This window comes from Netta rufina (genome assembly GCF_964035555.1).
Source record: "Netta rufina genome assembly, chromosome: 5".
NCBI classification, from domain to species: Eukaryota; Metazoa; Chordata; class Aves; order Anseriformes; family Anatidae; genus Netta; species Netta rufina.
The window spans coordinates 46269617-46296105 of record NC_140128.1 but is presented as its reverse complement, the minus strand read 5'-3'; the positions used below and the strand labels follow the sequence as shown (position 1 = coordinate 46296105).

At 44.0% G+C, this 26489-nt stretch overlaps 1 protein-coding gene across 3 annotated transcripts; it reads right to left on the bottom strand.

Annotated features, from left to right (window-relative positions):
- Positions 1 to 1429: 1429 nt before the first annotated feature.
- On the bottom strand, positions 1430 to 25854 carry DEAF1 (DEAF1 transcription factor). 3 transcript variants are annotated; one of them, XM_084288364.1, is made up of 13 exons: positions 24986 to 25854; positions 23784 to 23881; positions 23264 to 23393; positions 22234 to 22380; positions 21245 to 21384; positions 20874 to 20939; positions 19650 to 19776; positions 17740 to 17868; positions 16816 to 16944; positions 12936 to 13186; positions 5637 to 5702; positions 3639 to 3728; positions 1430 to 2019 (listed from the first exon to the last, which is right to left on the bottom strand). In XM_084288364.1, exons 1-13 carry the CDS (start codon positions 25284 to 25286, stop codon positions 1915 to 1917), a joined length of 1779 nt encoding a protein of 592 aa, XP_084144490.1. In that variant the 5' UTR covers positions 25287 to 25854; the 3' UTR covers positions 1430 to 1914. The 3 variants fall into 3 exon arrangements, with proteins under 3 accessions (XP_084144490.1, XP_084144491.1, XP_084144492.1); XM_084288365.1 differs by lacking the exon at positions 3639 to 3728; XM_084288366.1 differs by lacking the exons at positions 1430 to 2019; positions 3639 to 3728; positions 5637 to 5702 and adding an exon at positions 11951 to 12039.
- Between the last annotated feature and the right edge of the window lie 635 nt (positions 25855 to 26489).

The window sequence follows — 26489 nt, the reverse complement described above, 5'->3', positions numbered from 1 at the left end:
CTTAATGGGCAATAGATAGAGGCAAGAAACGCTGTAAATTAGTTGTATTGCTGTGGGTTCAATTAAGACTCTCTTTTCCATTAACTAAATCTCTTCAAGATTTAGAAAACAAGCAATCATCATGTAACTGTGAGAAGAAACTATAAATACTGAAGTATTACTTTGGGGAAGCAGAAATATGTTGCTTGCTATGGGATTCTGAAGAATTGCCTATTCTTTCCTTCCCTAGAGTTTCACATGTCTGTTCTCAGCCTGCTTCAGTTTGTGCATGGCTTTCCACTAGAGAATGATTTCCTTCAGAGGAGGCAGGCATGCTGCTAACTTCCTTCAGCTAATGCCAGTTCCTTACCCTCACTGGGTTGTGGGCCCTGCTTTCACTGCCTCCCTTGCCCATTAAGCTCTGCATTACAAGGAAAAACCTTGCCAGGATACAGCCAGAAAGCAACATTAATCGAGTGTCACCAACCTGTGCTGGAGATCTGCCATCCTCCCTCTGCGGACAGGTCTCATCGGCTGCTTCTCAGCAGCTGGTGCTGCAAGCAAAACCCTGCCAACAGGTGTTTCCAAAGAGAAGCCTTGACAGCACAGCAAACTGCTGTATGAGCTGATCCACCACTGCATCTCCTTGTAACACATGGCGTATAATGTGTCGAGACCTTTAAGATTAACTGTGGAAGCAATGGACTTGTTAGAAACCGCCAGTATAAAACATTTTTCTATTGCATTTTTCTCTATTACTACTTTGGTAACCCCTCTTAGTATAAATCTTCCTTCCCCAACAATACTAATTTGCAGTGAATAACCACACGGGACATGTAGCCCCTCACAGCTGTCATGCCTGAGGCTAAAAAAAAGAACCTAAGTAGACGTTTGTGTGTTTACTGGGCTTCCTCCTGTCTGGTACATTAATCTTCAATCAGGAATGAAGGTGCCTTATTAGCCTAAATTATTAAAGTAGTACGTTAGTGATTAAAGAATGTTGTTGTAGTGATTGAAGCCATTAATTTCTTAATGCTCGCCACTTCTTTCATTAGAAGCTGCTAAACAGCAATGAGAGGCCAGCGCTCTCTCTCTTTATCTACTCTTACTTTGGGTCTGATCAGATCTGATTTTGGCCAGCCAGCCTCTGCAAGCTCCAGACAAGGCACGCCAACACGATGAAACTGCTCTTCCCCTGCTGACCAAACCACTTCCACACCATCATCCTGCAGAGACAAAGAGTGAACACGTGTGTGTGTAACTGCACCGACTCCTGACAGCCACACCTGCTCACACTGCATTTACTAGCACACTGAAGTGCTGCCATGGGAATTAAACAGTACCACCGGGCACACTCATGCTTTCATTGCATTTTATTTAACAACATGTTATTTTTCACTCGTATTCAAGTGCAGAAGCTCCAATGTGTTCCAAATTTGCCCAGCACAGAGGGAACACAGGGGAAAAAAAAATGTCCTTCCAAAGGCAAATTAAGAGTTTGTACTTTTTCAAGGCAATTAAATAAACCAAATGAAGGATCATTCCTTTTTTTTCAAACAAGAGGTAGGGAGGCACAGGGGAAACAAAATACTGGCAAATCTCATTGCAGCAATTGTTTTAAATCCATCTCAAGAGAGATGAAGAGATTGTTGTAATCCACACAGTGGAGGTTTCAGTCTGGCAAAGTCAAAGCTTCCTCAAGCTGAAGGTGGCTCCCAGCTGGCAGGCTGCAGTTTGCTTTTTCCAGGTCAGGTTTTCTTAGTTCCCGCATCACTCAAAGTTTTGGAATAGGATCGGGAGCCGGCAAATGCTATCACAGTATTAAAAAGTCTTTCAAAAATGAGTTTGTTTGTAAAGGCCAGACAATTCACATCAGGTTGCCGATCCAGCCGGCTGCACCACATTATTCATGGAAGGTTAATGAGGTAGGTTTGTTCAGACGGAGACTTTCTCTATTACGTTGTCTGTGACATGCACCTCGTCAGCTTGCACCGTCACCGTGGTTGACTCACCGCAGATGTGCTGGTGCTCCTTCCAGTCCTGCGAGGGAAGAGCAGACGGAAAGGCCATGAAGAGAAATGGCCCAGGGAAACCGTGCAGCCTGCCAAAGCACACTGGACCCCAAGAGAAGCTGTATTTGTTTGAGAGGCGCTTTCTCCCATGCAGATGGGACGCAGCAGGTCTCTAGTGCTCAGCCACACAAGACTAACCAGAGGCAGGAAAGGAACCACATGCTGGGTCAAAACTGGAGGGGGAAACAAACTAAGCAGAATGCTGGTTTCTCAATCCAAAGACCAACTCAGGACATCAATGTCCTTTAGGTTGTGGAAATTTTACTTAAACAGAGTCAGAACCCTGATTTAAACACTCTCCTGAAAGATGGCTCGATACAAGATAGCCCTCCTGAAAGGCAGCACCACACAAGGGGTCTTGGTTCAGTAAAGGTAAGAGAGGAAAAGAATTCCTGGTAACTCCCCTACTACCTCTCAATATTTCTTTCTTTAACTGTAGTCTGAAATAACCAAAATACTCATTTAACTTGTTCCACTCAGAGGCTGCACATCATAGATCATAAGTACAGGGGGAATTTCAAGGATTCAGTTACTGACAAAAGCCTCAAACCAGCCCACCCTATTCCAGTGCAGAACGCTGGCCACCAGCATGGGCACACAGAAGCAACAGGCTGCCTAAGAAGGGGACCAAAACATGACTACTCTGTGACACTTCCAGGGACATCTTGTACTGACAGAACCATAGGGTGGAATTGCTGTCCTTGAGACACCTGAGGAGACAGCAGGCAGACTTTGTCATTTATCTGTAAGAAGCATTTGTTCATTCTTTGGAAATTTTAGCCTTTCCACTATGCAGGCAGAGAACTTGACCATCATTATACTTTGTTACAGGCCAAAGGAAACAGTCAAAATTCTTCATCTGCTCAATTCAGTTGATGAAGAGTGAACTTGGACAGAATTCAGAGCCACAACCTTGGCTGAACTAAAAGTATCCCTTCCTTTAAAGCAAGAAGTGCCGGGGGTCTTTGTGAGAAACTGATGGGAAACACAAAGCACAGCAGCTTCCTCTACTGTACTTCATATCTGTTTCTACCTTCCATGTTAAAATCTTACAGTTTGTCTCAGTGTGCTCAATTCATTTTTTTTTTCATTTGTAGCTTCACAAGCGATGTAAAAAATAAGAACTGTCCCCAGTGGCACAGCAGGACTGTAGGTACTGAGAACACAGCTTGCCAGGAAGCAGCAGGGAAGGGCTGTACGGGTGCTCCCAACTAACTCACCCCCATAGTTCACACAGGGAGGCGTCCACACCCTCACTTCTGGTTTTACACAGATTTCTGGATCCCCTTTAGGAAGGTGTGTGCAAATCTTGGGGCCATTCCCTACCTGTCTGCTCCATGACCCGCAGACCTGCCCCAGCGCTACAGTACTGCCAGAGATCCAGCTGGCACGGTGTGTTTGGGGCTGCTGAGTGAAACCCAGGCTGCTGACCTGTGCAAGGCTTGTGGGCTGGCTGCCGGCACGACACGATCCCTTCTGCTGCCTGCTCCTCTTTCTGTGCCAGCAGGCAGCTCAGTCTGGCTTTCCCCAGGGTCACCATGGCCCCCTCTGCACAACTCAGTCTGCAACTCACAAACAATCTTATACCTTCCGCTGACAGAAAGTGGAGCAGTAGTTGACTTTATGGCATCCTGTGCACTCGTTCATTGCCTCACGACCACAGTTGACACAGGACTGCTGTGAAAATGAACAGCAAAGTGACCACGTCAGAGAGAACAACAACAGGGAGGTCACTGAAGTGAAATACAGGTGCTGTAACACGACATAATGCAGGACCGCTACCGAGGGGTTGAGCTGCTCCCAGTGCTCCTGCAGCGTGTAACTGGGAACGTACCTGGCACTGGTGTGGAGACACGGGGCAGGCGTTACGGCCCCCTTAGCCCCTGTCTGCCGATGTATCCTCGACACGCAAACACAAACAGGCACGGTGGCCTCTGGACACGCTTTCAGAGACCCACTCTCCTCGCCATTTTATGACGTGTACCTTTTGTTTTCCTTTCTGGAGGGTAAGAAGCCCTTCAAAACCCTGGGTGAGATACTGAGTCATTATGGAAATCTGCCCACAACAAACGGGGGTGCCTCCCTCCACGGGGACAGTTTATCCACTGGCCGCTGCCAAGTCACTACAGGCTTCAGCCAGCCTCACCAACAGCAGGCGTACTCCACACAGCAGCGTACAGGCTTCACAGAGGCCATCAATACCTGAGCTCTAAGTTTATCTCAGATTTGAAGTTTTAAAGGCAGACCTGTCTGGTGTTAGCTTTACAGCCCCACGTATTTCTGAGGACAGGGTCTGAGGAAGGACAACAAGAGTAGGGATGAGGTTGGGACCCTTTCGTTTCATCTGTGCCTGTTTTTGAAAGGGAAAAGGGATCTGCTTTTGTGGGCCCGAGAAGCTTGCTTCCTTTGTCAGTCAGCAGTATGGCTACATGAGTAGTGTCTTAACAGCTAAATAGGAGACAGAGGAGTAAACTTAAAAAGGCTGTAACAGGAGCACGGGACTTAAACCCAGAAGATGAGGCAGGATACATGGATGAAAAATCACACCTGTTTTTTTAAAGGCTGTTTTTTGTTTCTACCACTTTAATCTTATATCAGTGACATCAATTAACATAACCTGTATATTTAGGTGGAAATATCACTGAATTATAACAAAAATAAGCACTTCACAGAGCATTCAAGTTTCCAACTCATTAAATTACTGACAAATCATTAACACATCAGAGTGGCAGTGCGAGGCCATGAGAGGAAGCATTTCTTGGCTGTGAAAGTATCATCAGCATGGTGCTTAACACAGGCAGAATTTAGTTCCACCGACTCCTTTTTTCTCTTGAGCAGAAGCAATCTAACAATCAACGCCCTGATTAACACCAAGTTCAACACATCTCTGGCTCACACCTTATCAAGGTACCTACAATTAGTAGTTGGTTTGACTGAACTATATTTGTATTCCTGAGATACAGCCATAAAGTCAGGCTACCAAAAAGAGGCTTATTGCTGCTCCAGCTTGTGAAATACGTCCCAACGGGATACTTGATCAAAGCTGCTCATAACTCATGCAGTACTGGGAAAAGCTGAAAATACGCAGCGTGTACTTGTACCTGCAGATCTCAGAAAAGACTAGAATGACACACAAAGCTATGAGGCCTTAAATCACGGGTTCTGAAGTACCATGGCTCAGATTTCCATTCCAACAGCCGGAGGGGACCATGCAGCTTTAATAACCAGGACAAAAAGGAAAAAAAAGTTTCCTATCACACCTGTGTGGTAGCCATCAGTTGGAGCTGCACTGTCATTACTTAGAGGTGACTCAGATTGACTAGGTTAGTCGGATGATCATGAAAGGATTGTGACAACATGGAAGGCTTGGGAAATGGTTCACTTTGCTTCAAAAGGCTTCACTTTACTAGAACAGAGCATCAGTCCCACTAGAGAAAGCTCAGATCTCTGCCAGAAGACCAGGCCAGCCACAGAATACATGATTTCCACAGCAGTAAGAAAAAAAACAAACACAACACACCTCTGGATCTTTACATGCAACACAACAAAGAACAAAGGACTCTTCATAAAATACGAAGAGCTTACCTTGATGATGATTTCTGTTTTCCCGTCCACATCTTCTGTTTGCTGAAATAACTGGTTCTGATATTGCTGCAAGGAAAAAAACATCACGCTTGTTATTTCACAGCCAGAGTATGATATGAAAGGTCAAAATGGGTGGGCTGTATAGAGGATCCTGCCACTGAGCTCGTTTCCATCAAGCCCAAAACTGCAGTTCCATGAGGATCAAGGGGAACCTCACTCCACCATAAAAGAGAGGGCCACTATCCCATTATGTGGAGTCAGATGACAAACCCAGAGAAGCACAGCATTTATTCAAACTGTATTCCATCCAGTCAAGCGCTTGTGCTTAAAAAATGTGGCTTAACTGTGTCCAAGTAGGAACTGCATCCTACATAAGACACTGAGAAGTTAGCAAAGGAAAAAGAAAATCCCAAGGTAGTAGGGCCAAGTGCCATCTTCTTGGGCAAAATTTTGCTTCAAGTCTATTGATCCTAATCCACTAACAGGCAAGGGAGAGTCTTAAGAAATGGAAGAGCCCAACAGACATGGGATTGGATTAGGAAAAAAAAATCAGATGAAATTAATACACACAAGACATTAGAAACAGCATCAGCCATAACCATTTGTTTTCCTTTTAATGAAAGGATAAAAGGGCTTTCAGACAGTTTTTCAATTAAGCGGTCCTCTGAAGGTGAATTTTAAAGCATACTTCAGATGTGTTGCAGATTTACATCAAAACAGTTAGAGTCCAACAAGCACCTGCTCCCCCCACAGTGTCTTGCCATCTCAACAGCCAGTGCTGCTCAGAGACAAGAGTACTCAAACAAAGGAATTCAAAACTGGCTTTGATTTGATTACCTGCTAACCCTGATTTCAACTTCATTGGGTACAGTTAAAAAGAAAAACCCAAGCCCCTACCTCCCAGCAAAGCAGGTTTATCCAGGACTGAGTATGACCCAACATGTAAGGAGATTAAAGGCTTAATTTAAGAGTGTCTCTATGACCTGACATCTCAGTATTTATTCTCCTGTGAAATCACAACCTTCAAATCTTTGTGTTAGCATGACACAAGTTCAAATTAAAAAAACTCTTTAGGGAGATGGAGGAAGCAGGGAAACCTCTTGCTGTTTACTGCGGAGGTATGATTTCGTTCTGCAGTTGAGAGACAAACAGGCAAGCTTAAGGTAATGAGCAAGACAGTACACGTGCATAGCATCCCTAGAACTTCATGTACTGCATGGATGAAATGTATATCACATGTATGGAGATTTTAAAATTGCTATTTTGGCACTACTATTTGAAAACCAAAATTGTGTCCAAGTCAAAAACATTCTCCTGAAGACAGGAAACACCCCAGCAAGCTTGAGATGTGGCTCCTGGTGTAAGAATCAACCCTAGCATGTCTCAGGAAGAAAATGACATAAATTCTTGAGAGAATCATCAATGTCAGTGAGCACCAGCTGTGGAGAAGTTGGGACTGAATGCTTTGTGCTGCAGCTTCTGCTCTCTGCCACCCAGTTCCCTGCACACAGAGACCTGGCAGAGAACTGGGCTGGCAGGAAACTGCAGGTTCTTCAGGAGAGGATAAAATGTGTTTTCTATTATGAAGTGAAAGACGAATGACCCACGTTGAGCATACTGGCCTAGGAAAACTGCACCATGTTTTCAAACTTCTTTTTAGTGAGGAGAATGGAAATACTGATGCCGAAGCATGCAGTGAGGTAGCATTTCAGTGCAGCTTGACAATCTCTGCACAAATAAACCCTGTTACTACAGCTCCCTCTGCAACAGCCTGCACAGAGACAGCGCTTGGGCTGAAGATGCTGAATTCCAGTTCTGAGAATGTGCCACAGCTCTGGAGTTGATTTAAAACCCTTTCTGCTATCAGAGTCCACTACATCCTCTACAAATGTGGCCAATTCTGTTTTCCAGTGAGACTGCCAAGGAGAAAGACATCAAGAGGAAGTCCAGTGCTCCGCTGTCCTTATCAAACCCATGGTAGCTCCTTCAGCTCTGCTCTCAGTCCCCAAAACCTGCTGATGGAAACCACACATTTAACCCCCTTCTGCCTCCTTCTTATCTAACCCCGTAGCGAGCCCTCTGGTTCTGCCCAGCTATGGTATGAAGAAGTCACATCATTCAGAAGCTGCAGAGAAGGAAAAGGTGCAGTAAGAGAGAGATCAAGCCAGACACATCCGGACCTCTCACAAAATTGTCTCCAGGAAACTGATAAGCTCCAACTCCCAAACATTTCCACTGCTGCTTTGGAGGACATAAGCCATTACTTGCTCACTAGAACTACTTTTCTTAAATGCCCAACCCTTTTTAGGTTAATTTCATACTCTCTAGCTCTGAATTGTTTTAATCTTTCTAAAAATGAATTCAGATGCTCCAGCTGTTAACAGATTTAATCTTCCACCTTGTTTTCAAATGAACAGGGTTCTGCAAGCATCACTGCGTTGCAGTAAAAGGCCTATTTCAATTAAAACACTTGTCAGATTTCAGCACTGATTTTTTCAACTTTTTACAGAAAAACGGCTTAACACATTTCCTAAATATCTTTACCTTCCAACGTGTCTTACGGTACAGAATTTGGCGTATTCTCCCCCTTTTAATGTTTATCTGATATAAATGATGGCTTAATGCACACTCAAAAAAATTACATTTCCAAAGCACACAGACCTTTGTGTAAAGTAGTCTTTAATCCATTCCTTTTGGGCCAATCCTGCAAGTGGTCAAATATCTTTTGCAAGAGATACAGCGCCCTTGTTGCAGTAAAGCCAAAATTCCAACAGAAACTAAAAGATCTGATATATTTATCCACAAGCTATTTAATTACAATAGTGGAGAATTGTCTCTGAACAGCTGTGCGAAGTTCTGACAGAGCAGTTTTATTTAATGAATCCCATGCAAAATGTTGCAATTCAAAATAGCTTACAAGTATATGGATACTCATTTTTTTGTAATAAGCATGACACGTTTTGTAAGTTAATATGGTTTGTGGCTTGCTTTCTTTTCAGAACACCATTCCCTAAGACTCCTAGGTAACATAAATGCAAGTTGTATTTGGTGTCTCTGCCAACACAAGGCCACACACAGGCTGAGCACCAGCTGCATATGCACATATTGTTTACAGATAGAAAGCACAAGCTTATGGCCATCCAAATTTTTTAAACAGAGTCAGCTTTGTGTCTGGGAGTAACCCTGTGAGGGCTCTGCTTATTAATTAAGGAGTTCTCATCATCAAGAGTCACAGACTGCATATACAAGACAAAAGGTTTTCAGCCTATTCTTTAGACTCCAGGAACAATTCTGTTTTAAAAGTAATTATAGCAAAAGAAATATTCTCACAAACACTGGAGCTGTAGATTTTGGGCTTACAAATTCTCGTTATTTCAAGGACTTGAATGGTTGGCACATTTTTACAAGGCCTTTTATCCAGAGAGCCTTTGCAAACTGGTGTGCAAGCCCTCTGTAGAACAAGTGTTATCCTTGTTTAAAAGAGAAGGCTCTAAGGCCCAGAGAGCCCAAAGACCTGCCCAAGAGCATCTAAATAACTTGTGGCAAATCTGGAAACAAAATTTGGAAGCGATCTTCAGTCTTGTAATTTGTGCAGCAAAACAAGACTTAAATAAACGTACAGAAACTAAAAAGGACAAAGATAGCAACAGAGTGCATGTGAGGACTTCCAAGTTCCAAATTTTGTGCAAGCAAAACTATGCTGGCGAAGCCTCTAGCTCCAGCACTTGGGATTTGTGACCTACAATTCCCTCAGAACAGCTAAGGACATCACAAGACCCTGGCACACAAAAAAAAATAAATAAAAATAAAAAGTGAAATTGTTCTAGTAGAGAGCCAAAGTGAAAAATCTCATGTCAGATATAAGAGAAGAATGGAAGGCAAGTCTTGTTTTTTTTTTTTTTTTTTTTTTTTTTTTTTAAATACTTCTAATCATATGTAGAGACAGACATTTCTATTCTACTGCTGTACAGCCTGACTCAGCACTTCCCAGTCCAGCCCCCCTGTTGCTTCTGAGGATTCTGTACATGGGTATCACCATTTGGAAATGCAATTAAGGATCCAGTCCTTCCACAAAATTCGGATTAGACATGCCATCTTAAGAAAGAAACGTGAGTGGAGATGCTTCTAATTTATGCCGCGCTTATCATTTTAATGCTTTTTATTTGCTACTTTTAGCAAATCTGCTTCCTGCCACAATTCCTCTCTGATGTTAGCATTTCCACCCTCAAAATGATATGGACAAGGGGAATAATGTGTTCCTAAGACTCCACTGAGCAGCCCTGGATCATACAGTTAGCAAGTGCAACCAGAATGATACAGTGATGTCTGCTCTTTGACTTCACAGATGACAATGCAAGTGTAAAGGCAGCACAAATGTCTCCCCTGCTCCACGAAAACTTGCAGAAAAAGCCTACCTTTCACATGTCAGAGCTGTACAAATTGCACAAGCACTGAGCACTGGTCATTAGAGAGTACAGCTTCTGATATTTAAAGCCAAGTCAACCAAACTGCTGCTGTACAGGAGCAGACTGGCTTGTTTCTGGTATTTAATGAACTCCAAAGGCCATTAAATAGTAAGCATAATAAGTAAATACAATTGAGTAACTGATATGCAATATACAACAAAGTATATTATAAGTGATTAAAACTTTCAGTGCTTCTTATTGTTCTCTAGGGAGAGAAACTGGCACACAAGCTAGCTTTCAGATATGTTTGCTGTCCTCACTACTTCTCTACTCTGCTTAAACAGCGGGCTGCTTCAGACTTTCTCTGAAGGGCAGTAAAGACAGTGCTGTCCCAAGCTCCCTGTCTTGCTCTTCTGCAAGAAGGCAGAGGCTATCTCCTTCTTTAGCAGGGATGACAGGAGGATACGGTCAGGGGTGTGGACAGCTACAAGATTGAAAGTGCTTGATCTCAACTTTTGGAAGAGCCAGGAGGCTGAAGGCTCTGCTCTGCTGTGAAAACTCAAGACATGTTGTTATTTACAGGCAGGGCATTGAAGCTTGCGCAGCCAGCTGGGAAGGAGCCTGCTCCTGCTAACAGATTTCTTTAATCCTGCTACGTATTCAGTCACTTTTCCAGGAAGAGCTAAGTCTATAGCTTTATTATAATTTAATCTGTTGTACTGCCTTTGCTCTGCAGGTCTGATATAATCAGAGTCTTTCATTTCTAAATACGCAGGAACAGACTGCCACACAGAAACTCTGCACACTGGCAACACTCCGGCAGGGAACGAGCCACACCACTGCATTCGCTGCCTCTGCTGATGCAAATGGAGGATGTAGCAAGAAGGCTTCCTGTCTCTTAGCCCTTGGAAGTTATGTCAGCATAACGAGCACAAAATACTGATAGAGTTCCTCTCTCTTTTGGTCCAGAAAAAATCAGCAACACACAAAGGAGGATGACACCTCTTTCCCCCTCTGGTATATCTTAACTGCCAAAAGAAACAGTCTGACCAGAGACAAAAAGGGAAAGAGACTTGTGTTACAATCAGGGAAATATTCAGGAAATTGGAGAAACACCTCTGACCAACACAAAAGCAGACAGCTTGTTATTTAGTATTTACTGTAACTACTTCTGATGCCAGCCCTGTACCCAGAATCAGATTTTTTCCAAAAGTGGAATTCACTAGAAGGAGCTCAGAATATTGTCCAGATTGTTCCAGGTGCTGGAACACAGCAGCAAGCCTGAGAATTATTATCTATTTAAAAACATACCACCATGACCAAGTGTTTCTATCAAAATACAAAACTCTTGGGGAACCCCTTACAAAACAAGAATGAAAAGACTCAAAGACTCACAAATTGAATAACGAGGGATTCAGTAATTATGGGGAAAAGAAATTCCTCTGGAAACAAACACATCATCATCCTTGCCTTGTAAAGTCAGCACTTGGAGATCAATAGACAGGAATGAATTTAACTCCCATTCCTGGGGCAAGAAGAAACTAGGTCTACACTAAAGTGAGCTGGATTTGGATCAGTGGGTGGGAGGAATGGACTCTGAAACAGTGGTTCCAGAAACCACTGTAAGGATAAACAGAAGGGAAGACAGAATGTAAACTGGAAAAAGAGCAGGGGAGGAGTTAAACAAAGTAAGATGTTCATCTGTAAACTGTCAAAGCTTCCAATTTTTTGCTATCCCATGCTCTACACAGTTTTTAGCAGCAGAAAGCCCCAAACTGGACAGCAGCATGAATACCCATTCTGCCAAGGCAGAAGGCAGGGGAGAATTAGACTCTCAACGTATCACACACCTGCACATCAAGGATGCAGCGTACAGAGGAGTTTAGCAGAGACAACGTGGCAAAGAACATCAAAGATGCTGCAAGGACTGTCATAGGGGTTCTCAGCAAAATCTTCCCACACACATTTCTTCAAGGCCTCTTGCTGCACACTCATGCCTATGAATTCAGTGGAAAGCTGACGTTAGCAATAACGCCGATAGCAAGAGCAAACAGCGTGGTGCTACCGGTTCAGACACCGACAACGACACGAGTTTCACGGTACATTGCCCCCCACCTCTCTCCCTCAAGTCCACGCCAGCAGCTGTGGATCCGTGGGAGAAGGGGAATGCATTCAGCAGCGCATGGAGCCGGATTCAGGGTGCATGCATGTGCTGGCATTCAGAAGAATCCAGGGTCCCTACCATGCATTAATTAAAGAGAAGAAAAGCAGGGAAAACAGGGCAGTCCTTGTAGATAATCCCCTACAGAGGAGAAAGGGACCACTGGGTATAAGCCAATACTCTTGTAATGCCAGCTGGCCTTGTGGTCTTATCACAGGACACAACAGAGTTCAGCTTTGCTTGAACAGTGCTCAGCAAGACACCTCTAAATTTTGCTGGTTATCTTCCCCATAAACTCCACAGCTTGCTGTTTTTATTATCTCTCTGTCTCTTCAGGCCATCAAAAGCCCCTTTGATAACCTCGCTCACTTGACAGAAGGAAAGCAGTCACCGCACGGCTGAACGCTCATGATCTTCCCGATATCAGGTCTCATGGTAATTCAGTATCAGTGCCTCGTAAATTTATGGAAGCCTGATGGGAGAGCTCAGGACTTGTAACAAAAAACACTTTATATTACCGCTACCCAGAGCTGTTGGAATCCCAAAGCACTCTATTCCTTTCTCCATCATATAAATAACTTAGTTTTATCTACTGCTCTCAAGACATTTAGAAACATTTTCTAAGGGCTGCCACAGTTATAGCCAGTGACAACAGCGGGGTACTGCTCTGTTCACCGCTCAGCCAAAAAGATGCCCTTGGCTGAGTCATCTCACCTCCCCTGGCATAATTACCTCTTTCCTCTCCACATCAGCTTGGATTTTCGCTTGCGTGACAGCAGCCTCGCGGAAGGAGGAGCTGGCCTGCTTGGCCTGTTCGATGAGAGACTTCAGCTGCTGGGCGGTGTTGAGCAGGGAGTTGACCATCTCCTCCAAGTACAGCCAGCTTCGTTGCTCGGTCACTTCCAGCCCATTCACCACTGATGGCGAGATGGCTTTGGTAGGGGTTGAGGGGGGCACCGAGAGAGCAGGGATTGGGGTCAACACTGAACATAAAGAAAGAAAAATAAAATTGAGAGAATTAGGGCACTGCATTACCATGAAGTTTTCTTTTTTTTTTTTTTTTGAATTGTTAACAGGGTCTACCAACATTTCCAATCCAACTTAGTTTCAGCTAAACAGACTTACAGGTAACTTTTGTGACTCGAACCGCACAGAATCAGAGCTGTGCAGAGTTAGCCCTTGGGCAGTATCAAACCCAGAGTACAGAAGAGCAGGTACTCTGACTATGAATTAACACCTTCTAGCACTGCTGCAGAGAAGACCAATTAAGCAGTGAAAGCAGCGTTCCCAGGGACTCCTCTGTCACTATCACCACCATGTTCCACTATGTTGCCCTTAACCATCACTACATAAGGTTAGAATTAATAGTTAAGTGACCCAAAACAACAAGGCTCCAGAAGACTTTTCTGAAATATTCTTATGTCGCTGTACAGATGTCAGTCCTCAGGTTGCAAAGTGACAAAAACCAGGCACCGACCCACACCACAGTCCCCTAACGCCTCCTGAACTCAGATCTTAACATAAACCTGTCTCAAGACTGCAATAAAAACGGTTACCAGACAGTTACCATCACTTCAAAATTATGTGTATGACATAAACATGCACTTTCTAAAACCACCATTTAGGAAGCCCTTTAAAATACCCTCAGCCATTTCAATGTCTTTGGACCCCTTCGTCATGGCTCTTACCCATGAAACAAACTATTGGCCTAAAATTAATCATATCACACTGAAACACCTAGAATTTTAACAAAGGATATTCACAGCCACCTATATTGGCTTCAAATATCCTATCTTCCAAATAGCAACGCTCACTGCAGCTCCCAAACCTCTTGTTGCCAAATGCCAAAGGTGAGAAAATTAAAAGTCCTAGAAAACCAACATCTGCCTTTGCCTTACGTTTGCAAATGTTTTTTAAAAAAATCTGCAGTTACTGCAACCCAAAAACATTTATTTTTCACACTATGTTTGCACATACATTGGGAGGCCACAGGGCGAGGAAATTAAATTTAGATCTAGGAACCCAACAACACACAGCGTAAGCTCGCTTTCCAGGAAAAAATGTTATCTGGATTTACTGGCCTTACTTTTTCAAAACTGAACTCTAAACACTCACAAATCTGCCACAAAATTAAGTCTAAGACATTCACATCTACCAACAGCCAGCCTGCAGATTCCTCACTAAATGGTTTAGTAGAAAAAAGAGAGGCACCGCTAACTGGGGCTGGTCATTCTTATTAACCACAAATCTACTGCTTGTCTATTTCAGGAATTTTCTTGATACATTTAGGTAGGAACTGCAGAATGATCCAGCACACACAAAAACCAGTACGTAGAAAGTCTGAGAAACCACATACCTTCCTGGATAGTTCCGCTTTAGCAAGGGAAGAGCTTTTAGTATTCCAGACACCAAAAGTCAATTAGCTTCCTTGATTTTTAAATAAAGAGTGACACATTCGTGTGATAAATGCTGGGCCGTTCAGCCGATGGATGGCATAGCCCTCAGGGAAATGTTGAACACAGCAGGGAACGTAATACCAGAAGCAGTGAGTATTTAACATTTCACGTTCACATCCTTCAAGCGTCTGCCTTCCTTCGGAAGCGTTACTCTTACACCTCTAGCGCCTCTGCCCGGCAGACCCTCTCCAGGCTCCTGCACTGCTGATGCTACCAAAGATAAAGGATGCACTGACAGCGTCCTTGGTGCCGTATCTGTAAGCGTCTGCTAAGCAGTGCCCTGGAGACAGCTGCAGGCAGGAGAGCTGCCACTGATAGGTGCTGACAATTGGTTGCATTAAAATGGAAAATTATTGGAGCCTGGTTCTCTCCCTTGAAACCAGACTTGAGAAATTTAGTAAGCAGGAAGCTCTTGAACAAGTGTAGAGGCTGAAGCAACTGAAAGGCAATTTTTTCTCATCTACTTTATCATCAATCTATTATCACAGTCCACTTTGGATGTCATTACAGATGGTCACAAAAATGGCTTTCCAGTCAGGCCAGTGTGTCTAAGGCAGCTCAAAAAACAAAGGCAGAAACAAGCCTCAAACCTCTCTCGCTGAGGGATAGGGACACAGAACAGCAGGCTGCACAACCAATTTAAAACCTCAGAACAACAGAGCCCCCATTCAAGAAAAAAATTTTTGTGACTGCACTTAAAACAATACTTAAAATTCAAATGTGAATACTGTCCTGAAAAAAAATCAGTGTAAGTATTGTCCTGAACAGCAACGGGGCAACCGGGCTGCAATTCCACTCACAGTGAACCTCTGCTTAGTAAGCAGACACACAAGACTTCTTGCAAGGCTGAATGAACAAGGAATATGTTCCAGGAGAGCGACTAATTTCAGTATACTAATACTTTAATCCTTTTCAAGTCATACCTAGCAGTTTTTCACACAAGCAGCAAAAGGTGAAAGAATCCAGCATGGATATGGAGAGAGAGAGAACAAGTCTCCAAAACCATCGTACTGCAAGTCACTGTGTTAGATGTACAACCTTTTTGGACATCATTGCAAGTTTATCATACAGATAAACTGATGTTTTACACGCAACAGCCCTTAATTAAAATAGCAATTTTACTCCATTCACGCATGACTGGTATAGAACTATTTGCACTCGGGTATGAGTAAAAGATAAATCAGTCTTTTATCAGCAACTGTTTGCAGAACAATATTTATCACAGCATGGCATTTGATAACTTATCTAACAGGAATTACTTCCGATTCTTCATTTTAGAATAGTTATCTGCCAAGAAATAGTGATGATCTTTGCTTCACTGGTGCAAAGAAAATCAATGTTTAATTAATTACATCAAGATCTGACTCAGACTCAAAACCAACAATATTTCATTCTGGACAGAGCAGGAATGCACTGTGCTGCTCTGAATAAGTAAATAAAAGGTCAACTTGAAAGGAGAACATGTGCTTTAAAAGAGAAAGACTTCACAATTGAATGCACAAATGAATGCTACATTTATGTGACATCTTTTTGCTACTTGACAACTTCAGTGGGAATCCAAACCTGCCTGACTTGCAGTTCCCTCACATCAGTGATATCAGTGAGCAAGTAGCAAAGTAACTTTACAGAACCAAAGAAATTAGAGAAGGAGAAACTGACCTGGGATGTGAGAGCAGCACAGCAAACCTGCTCAAAACTGCATCTAAGCATTTGTGGATTCATAAAGAGGTGTCACAATTTTTAGAAAAGCTTCTACGATATAATTTTAAATCTCAGCAAGGAGAGATGGTTTCCTTGCATCAAAGATTAAATAAATAAATATCTATCTACAGCACCCAAGTGGTGACAAAAGCTTTGAAGCAAAAGCCTTATGAAAGGCAGGGGGCTGCAAAGAGGATTTTGGAAGCAAGATCACAGGAAACCACTCCGTTAAAAACCAACAAATCAAAGTTCTCAATACCAGTGTGAAAAACTTTCCTGAAGTATGGAAAAAAAATCTGTTTATCCAAACTTTAATAACTGCAAAAATCCTAAGAAAAAAAAAAAAGAAAAAAAAAAGCACTATTTTTCTGCTTCAACCTTTACCTCTGGTGGGAAAGAAGATCACAACATAAATTCAAGCACTGTTAACTGTGTCTTACAGATGTAAAACATACCAATTTTGGGATGAGATGTTGGGAGTGCAGCTTCAGGGAAAGGTGAAATCTGACAGTTGTCCTGGTAACTTGGATAGTGAGGTTCTGGGTGATTGACCCGGCAAGGCTGTTGAACATTGGTATCTTGAACTGCAGAAGAACAACATCATCATAAATCATTGTATAACAGAGCTTTCACACATTTCTTGTGCCTCTTTTACCTCTATTTTTTTAAAAAAATTCCTCTGCTCTATGATAATTGTAAGGGTTTCAAACGAGTAACAACAGAGCGATGTTACGTAGCTACCACGCAGGGCAGCCTTGTACTGATTTCATCTCTCTCTGTGCTCACTTTTAAAGGCTTCTGTAAAAATTACTGCCAGTTTCCTTCACATACACCTCAATATTTGCATTGACCAAAGGACTCCAAACTATTGTTCTCAGTGGAGGTTAGTTCCCTTGGCAGCACCAGCAATTCTCACAACCCCATGTAGGAATTAAACTGAAAGAACTGAAATTTATGTTACACGTTTATATTTTCTTGGTTTTATTCTGGCATTTTTCAGCATTTATTCAGCACTTTTCACTTAGTTTAAATGCTCGGCTAGTTTTGGCAGTATTTTAGGATGAACAAGGAGCAGGAAAAAATGAGATGTCCATTAAACAAAAGAAACCAGCAGAGGTGTACACTAGCAGCTGCAGCATCTGGACAAAACATTTAAATATCTTTTGTGAAACTGATCAAAGATTCCAAGCGGTTAAAATCGTTTCAAAGAAAGAACAGAAGGCCATGTATAGCCTCTGTGTATGTTCTTAAAAAATAAATCCTTCATGCATTTGTATGCAAGAAGCATACAAAATGCTTCTTGCTATAGGAATGGGATGTCCAAACCCTTTTTTCCTGCTTCTTATGGATAGCAAGCAGACATACACCTGAACCCTTACCAGTGGCTCCTGTGAAAACATCACCCTGGGATGGACTTTCTGAGATAATTGCTGTGGCTTCCACTGTTGATGTGCGGTCAAAGGTCAGAGCACCGGAGGTAGTGATCTGTCCAGAAGGAGTCACGGTGACTGGAAATGGTAGAAGTACTTTCATAATTAACAATCAGTGCTCAAGCCTTGGTTGTCTAGCTGTTGAGATCCCTGTTCTGAATCATCCAAAGTCACAGAACTCACAGACCAGTCAACAGCCTGTGATAGCTGAGTTTGGATCACACCTATAACCGTTAAAACTAGAAATGGGAAGAAAAGCCCTGCTCAACTTGCGAAGGTATTGTTGGCCTCCTGCAAGCCTCTGCTTATTCTCTGGGTGTATGAGGGCAGAATGTGCACTTACAAAGTAATTCCTCCCAAATCATCACCTTTACAATTATTGCATGAATAATAACTTGACAACTACTTAAAAAATCCGGTAGTGCCACAAAACTCATTAGTTTCTGGCTGGTCCTAATTTATCACAGAACTTCAGCCAGCATGGTTCTTACTACTTAAAAATAGTTTTATAACAGCAATTGTGGATTACAACTAATTCTGTGACAGTTTGTTGAACAAGTTTAATTGTCTTTCTGCATGGAGTGATACAACGAGCTTGGCCAATGCAAGGAACATGTCACAAAATACATTCAGACGAACATACCAGTGCAGCTCTAAAATGTTTAAAACCCTTTTTAAACAGGATTAATCCAGCAACACTAATTGGTAATGGCCTGATTCTGTGAAACACTGCTCAGTCTGAAGGATCTTTTTACAAACAATTCAGTTATAAGACATTGAGGCTACAGTTTCATTCCTGGTGAAAGATGTGGCTATGTGGCTGCTACCAAAATAAGCCGTCCTGCTCTCTCCCAGCACTAGCACGAGCAAACATGCAACCTCCCAGCAGCTGACATTAATGAACCAATATAGATTAAAGCTGTTTTGGGGAATTAAAAAAAAAAGCTCTACAGAACCTTTATGTATTTCTCTTCCTGCTGTTGCCAGTAATCTAATCTTGCTTTTGGCCCGCTCAGTTCTTTTTAATATTTCTGTAGCTTCCTCCTCAATTCACTTTGTAATGTTACCGTCCAGATGATGCTAGTGTGATGAGAGCAGGAGGACACATGAATGTGACAGGGAACGTGTGAGCTGGACTAGCTTGCAAATTAATTTCTGTTCTCATACAGATGATTTGACAACCAAAAACATTAAGTAACAAAGCGTGTCCTGATTGTTTGAGAGGAATTTGCAGATGAAAGTGTCACCTTCTGCCGCTTTCATTAGCGACTTTCAGGCTGTGGATTTCATTACAGTTGCTTAGAGCCTACTTTTCTCTGCATTTCAAGAAGTAGCACAAATTTTATTACATAGCCCTCACCGGCTACTAAAGGACAAAACCCAAGCTCAGGATACAAAATGGGGATTTCTTGCAGAGCAGAAAAGAGGCAGCCTTCCCTTCAACCTGACCTCAACATCAGGAAATTTCTCATATGTCATTTGTGAAAAGCCTACCTAAAGCCCACTGTGGATCAAGTCCAGGACTCCACAACTACCCCAGCACTGCCAGGGCGAGAGCAGGTAGAGGGGGGAAAACATCATCCAGGCCTCTCTCAGAACAAAATATGAAACCTACAGCTCACTGGAAAAGGATATTAACATGCTTAAAACTCAGACACTGCTTTAATTTCTAGAAAATATGAAAGGATACTGGCTAAAGAGAAAGAGCCAATAAAACTACCCAATGATAAGGAAGTAATGCCAATAAGATGATTTTTCTCAGCTGGATAATTTCATGGGGCTACTGATAAGACATCAAATATCTAGTCTGTCAATTCTTCAAAGAAGGAAAGCAATTTTTACCACGAGAAAAAACCTACATGTAGTAGCAGCTGTGGCAGGAAGCAGAGTGATATTTTTGGAGGATTCCTTCTTCACAGTATTTGCAGACATTTCACTATCTTTTTTTCGCCGTTTGTATGGTACAAATAGTCGTACAGGGCCACTCTAGGAGAAAAAAAGAAAAAAAAAAAAAGAGGAAAAGACATTAGCTAAGGCATCTCTTTGGGGACTACAGGTTTACTCCAATCTCTCCAAATGCAGCAAAGATCATGCAGTACATGTTCCCATGGAAGAAGATACGTGGTTTGCAACAAATGACCAAAAAACTTCTATGGCAGTAGCTCCAAAGTAAAAAAAAAAAGCAAAAAACTCTGTGAATAAAAAAGTTGCATTCAGCTCCACGCAGCTGAAGAGGCACAGATTCAGCCTCTTCCCACCATTACATAAGGAGCAAAACTGGGCAAACAACTGACAACTATCCACAGTGGTGGAAGGAAAGGGAACAAGAGTGAGGGGAAGACACGAAGCAGGTCTAGATAACGAGCATATGATTCAATTCACACCAGAAAAGTAAAAAGCAGTACTTCAGGTGAAGCTAAATGATTCTGCTTTCATGACTTTAGCATATGTTTTTTTAAAAAAGAAAGCAATTTAATAGGAAAATATGGATCTAACAGGATATGGATAAAAAATTAAAATAAAATAAAATAATAAATAATAATATATAAATATATAAATAAAATAAATAAAATATATAAATAAAATATAAATAATTGATATATTAAAATAGATATGAGTAAAATAATATATATAAATATATATAATATATATATAAATATACGGATATATAAAAATATACGGATATATATAAAAATACGGATCTTACACTACTTCCTCATAAAAACATTTCTTCCAGCTCAAATAATTGTGGAATTTAAGCCAGAAAACACTAATAGCATTGACATCCCCCCAAAGGCATTTTACATAAATATATTATTTAGGAAACAAAAATGAAAAAAAGAGAGAAAACCAGCAACAACTATCACCCGGTTAAAGTGAGGGGCAGATATAAACATCAGAAGCTGCAATGCAGCAGCACAAGCAGTTCCCTGTCTTGTTTCTGTATGAAGCATGGACAAAGCTTGCTGCAACCACAGCACTTGTGAATGTTTCTAGGCCACTCACGACCTGCTCACAGATGGCTGTGGCAGCTTGATTGATGAATTGGTTTTAAACTAATGGATATAAAACCTACAACTCACCAGAGTCATGTCATCACAGCAGGCAGCACAAGTACAAGAGGCAGCGTGAGGATTTAAAATCCCATCCTGAAATTGGAAGATTACAAATTCAGCATCAGTCACCAAAACCAATGAGAGCATGACTGTACTTTGCTTGAAGAGCCAGGCAGCTCCCAGAGAGACGTAACCATTCCCCCCTACGTGCCCTAAACAGTAAAAAAAACTGTCTCCCCTCAACCAAATCAACACGTTGCTTCTGACTCACCCCACAACACCATCGCACACAACTCTGCAGAGGCACCATGCAGAGCTTGGACTGCGGTGCCTGGCAGACTCTGTCCCGAATCTCCCTGCCCCTTCCAGCAGAAAGGAGGAAAGAAATTTAACCTTACGTGAATAAGGCACTGCAATGGTCTCCCAGCATAGCGGATGCTCCTCTTCCAGTCTTTGCTGCTGGCTCGTCCTGCCATAGCTTCAAATTCGGTGGGGCTGTACCAGTTGTCCCCTTGCTTAATGCACCTGCCTCGGCCTCCTGAATTAAATTAGAAGAAAATTGTTAGTAAAGGTCAAGGATTACTCTGCTCTTTTCCTAAAGAAGCAAATACCAAAATTGCTGGACAAAACAGCAGCTAATCTACAGTAACTACCAACTATGCCCATCTGCTGTTTCTCATCACTCTAGGTTAACCGTGCCCATTTAATATGCTGGCTGTGACAGTGATCGCACATGTTCAGTGAGTTCCAACTTTGTGCTTCACCAATATTGAAACAGGCTAGAAAAAACCTACTCATCCACAAGAAGGATAAGTCCTTCTTGGATAACTACCATGAATATAAGCCCATCCTTAATTTTCAGTTAAATTTGTAATCCTTTTGGTCATGATGAAAACTGTCTTTCCATGAAGCAAATGCTGTGCAGTGCAGTCAGGCTTGTGGCAATTTCTGCCATCGCTTCTTCAGCTTTCCCACAGAGATAAAAGAAAAGAGAAGGGGCTAAGACAACTTAGGAGTCTTATTAGGAGACAAGCTCTCTGCTTTCCAATGCAGCAGGGATTCTGCAGAGCTTTGTAGAGACACGGTTTTACTTCTGAGAGGTCCTCAAAAAGAACATTAGAAGAGTCAGGCGACTATCAGGAAGACTCACTGCACAGCAGGCTGTATCTTCATGGATTGAAGAAAAAAGTTAAAAAGCCTCTGAAGAAAGAGCAAGGAAACAAAAGGGCAAAACACGGGAGAATACTCATGGGACTAGGCTGGCTATGAAAATGTCCTTATTTTCTTCATGACTGGTCCTTCAAGGTAATCTGATTAAAAGAAAAGTGCATGAAGTGAAGAAGGAGCCATCGTGACATACTTCGTCACACAAGAAGGTCATTTTTACCTGAGCCAAGTCTGTTTTTATACAGAATCCCACTGATATTCCGGCACCTCACGGGGAGCTCGTTGTCATACACAGATGGGTCCCAGTTATACTTGGTTCCAGTTTTCTCTTGGACAGATGTTAAAGGGGTAGGAGGAGATTGCGGTCCTTTGAAAAAAAGAAGAGAAAGGTGACAGCAACCAAAAGGCACAGTGACTATACCTTCACACTGAATTTGGCGAGGCCAACAGTGTCATTTGGTCAGTTCAAGCAGATGACACCTTTCCAAACCACTGCAAGTTACACAGTGTACAACGAAAAATTCAGGTTGGAACAGATGCCCGATGTAAGCTAGAGCAGTGAGTCTGCCCTGCCAAGCTCAAGAATTCCTCACAGAAGGTAACATTCTGAAAATGGCAGAAAATAAAGCAAACTGCTTGTTAGGAAACAAGCTCTTAACGGTGTGTTAAATGCTCGGCTCGTAACCTGCAGCTGTCTGGATCTTACAGTTCCCAAAGGGCAAGACTGCAAAATGTGACTGCCTGCCAAAGGTTTGCCATGCCATCTTGTGGGCAGAAAGGAAACTGACAAGGCAGCTGTGAACAAAAACCTTAACCATGAAGACACCATTTATATTACAATTCAATATCAGCAAAAGTCCTGAATGGACACAAAACTATGTGCAAGAACCCTTTAAAAAGAACCCACGTGCAGAACTAGGACATTCATATTTTTATTATCAATATCAGAATGATCGATCTGAATTTGGGGGTGGGATGGATGCAATAACCCAGCAGCAGGGTGAGCTCTTTCCAGAAGCTTACTTGCAAACATTAGGGCAATGTATAAGAAAATGAAATACATTTATGAGACCAAAACCAAAGAGTAAATAATCTTCTTCTACTCCCAAGAAACACAAGAAACGTTATGTTAAGAGAGGATCAATGGTCCCCTTCATTATACACATGATGGTTGTTTTTTTTTTTCAGCAACACAATTAAAATGCAACCCCTCTGGAAGAATGACACTTCAAAAACAGATTGCCTTATACCTGGTGTGAGAGGTGCTGATGGTCCCTTCAGCCCCGTGGTTTCCACAATGCTGCCGTCTGTGTGAACGACTATGAGAGTGGCTTTTTCAGTATTCAAGCTGTCCCCAATTTGGAGGGCTGTTCTCCCAGACTATGGAGGAAATAAAAGAGTTTTAAATCATAGAGTTAAAATACCAATGTATTTTAGTATTCCCACAAATCTTCTCAAAGTTACCCTAAGACACTAACAATATGGCAATAACTAGGTTAGTTTTTGAGCTTTAGGCCAAGCAGATTCAAAGCTTACATGTTCCAGGTTGTTCTATTACAGAATGAATATACGTGGGTGGAAAGGTAAAGAAAAATTCTCCAAGTGATAAGGAAAAACCTGTATGTGCACAAGTGGATGGTTTTGAGCCTTAATGTCTGTATGCAGCAATGAAAACACATTTTTGATCTTGTACACAAACTGAGCTCTCCATTTACACTAAGAAAGCATGTGGGACTTTGCTAAGGCCCTCAAATGAAAGGTCAGACTCACCAGCACATGTCCTGAAATTGAAGCTGCATTTGCCACAGATGTGGTGAAAACATTGTCTGCGGAGGCACCAACGTTGGCTACTGTTACTGTGGTGACTTCTGAAACATAAATCAGAAATGAATTCTGCTGTGTCCCGGAAGCCCGATTAACAGTTAAACATCAAAAGATATAACTGCATTTCCTTCTTCTTTCATATTGAGCATCTGTTTAATTTTTCATGACAACTTTAAGTCATTATAAATCCAATCACTCTGATTTTTATTAAGCTTCGGGTTGAACATAGAATGGTTTGGGTTGGAAGGGAACCATAAGGACCATCTGGTTCCAACACCTCCCACCAGACCAGGTTGCTCACAGCCCCATCCAGCCTGGCCTTGAACACCTCCAGACAACTGCTACAACACCGGCATGCTTTAACCTCCTTGAGAACATAACAGTACCATCAGCTTGTGATGTACTAAGTTGAAAAAGAATATTCCCTCTTTACTAAAAAACAAGTGATGTTTTTTTATTAAAAGAGGTGACTGGCAAGCATCAAAATAAGAACTGACCGTGCCTCTGACATGTTAATTTTTAGGCTTCTGCTTGTTACCTGTATACCTTATCCAGTCAAAAACAGTTAAATGTTAGGCTGTAACTTGGGTATGATATATACGATATATACTACATTTGACTGCCTAGCTAAAACCAGGGATTCTTCCACACCTTGCACAGGGTAAAAGTGAAAAACCAACAACGCTGAAGCTCACATGTACAAGGTAACGATGCAGCACTGTGGGATCTGATACTACCTGTATTACCAGAGCATGCTTCCAAAATTGAGCATATTTCAGGACACTTTTTAGGGGGAGATTTGCACACAGGGCCAAAATAATTTTAGACACCAACGGGAGGCTCCCGCTCCCTTCGCTTTGTGGGATGAAAACAGCATGTAGTGTGAAGTCGGTGCTACTTTCTACAAGTCTGGGAGTCAGCACAGCTTTAGCGTGAACCTGGGACGTGTTCACCGTGTTACTGGGGGCAATAAATGTAATCGACTCTCCCCAGCAACACAACTGCGGACACCACAGCGGGACGGGCCAGCAGCTCGCCCCACCGCCTCAGCCGCCCGCCCGCCCCTCACTGAGGCGCCGCCGGCGGTGTGCGTGTGGGAGGGGGGCGAGTGAGGGGAGCTGCGCATGCGCGCTGCCGCCCGCCCTGACCTGCGAAGGCGGCGGCCTCGTCGGCGCTGGGCAGGGCCCCGGCCGCCATCTCGAGGTGCTGGGCGTCCGCCGCCATCACCGTCACGGCCGTCACCCGCGCCGCCTCTTCCTGCCGCCGCTCCGCCTTCGCCTCCGAGGCCGCGGGCTGCGGCTGCTGCTGCTGCTGTGGCGGCCCCCGCTGTTGTTGTTGTTGTTGATGTTGCTGTTCGGCTCCTTCCCCAGCCGCCGCCGCCACTGCGGCCGCCGCTGCCGCCGCCTCCGCTAAGCCCAGCTGCTTGGCCGCCGAGTCGGCGTCCTCCATGCGGGGTGGCCCGGGAGGGGTTTAGGGGACGGGGGGGGAGCGGGACCCAGCCCGCCCGAGCGGCCCCGACCCCCGCCGAGGGGGCCCCGGGGCGGTGGGGGGGTCCCCCCGAGGCCGCTCGGGCGCTCGGCGGCCGAGCGGAGCCGAGAGAAGCCGAGCGGAGCCGAACGCGCCCCTCCCCGGGAGGGCCGAGCGCTTCCGAGGGGGCCCGAAGCGTGCCGAGCGTTGCCGGGCCTCGTCCGATGGCTGCCGAGGCGCGGGGCCCGCGCTGCCTGCCGGCTGGCCAATCCCAGCGCGGGACGCGGCCGAGGCCGCGGCCCGAAGCGATACCTGACAGCTCGGGCCTCCCCGCCCGAGCGCGCCCGAACAGGGCCGAGTCCCCGAGCGGTCCGGCCCGCGGGGTCGAAGAATCCCGAACCCGCTCGAGTCTTTTCCGATCTCGCCCGAAGGCGGCTGGAGGCGGTGGCGAGGAAAGCCGAGCTCTTCCGAACGCTCCTCCGAACGCCTTCGCCGGCCCGAACGGCGGCGCCCGAACGGGCACTGCCCGAAGCCGCCCGAAAGCGACCGAACCGGGCCGAACGCTCCGATCGCAGCCGAAGAGCGAGGGGCGGGGCGGGGCCGCGCGGCGCGGGGGTTGCCGGGACGCTGGAGGACCGCCGGGGGCGGGCGGCCGACATGGCGGCGGCCAGGCGAGGTGAGCGGAGCGGGGCCTCCGCCGCTTGGGGCCGGCCCCCGGCCCCTTTCCACACGGGGGCAGTGCCCGGTGCCTTTCCTACTCCTCCCGGCGTTGTTAAGGCCGCGGGGAGTTGGGGCCTGGCGAAGGGAGGGCTCTCCTAGCCCCAGGCCGTGTCGCGACAGTCACGACATGGCGCCGCGGAGGGGGGGGGGGCAGGGGGCAGGAGGCAGAACAGCAGCCTGAAGGAGAATTCTGCCTTGCGATCATCGCACTGGGTGGTTATAACTGCAGCTGGGGCTGCCTGCGTGCCCTTAATACAGTTCTGGCACTAAAACCAAAAAACAAACAAAAAATCCTTTTTTTTTTTTTTCCTTTTTTTAAAGAAAATTGATTATATTCTGCCTCCAGTAAGGAGGTGACCTGGGGTGGAAGGTGACCTGGGGGGGAAGGCTCGGGCTGTGATCCCTGCTTGTCCCAGGTACCCGAAGAGTCAGATTCATTAAAGCGCTTACAGAAGGGCTGTGTAA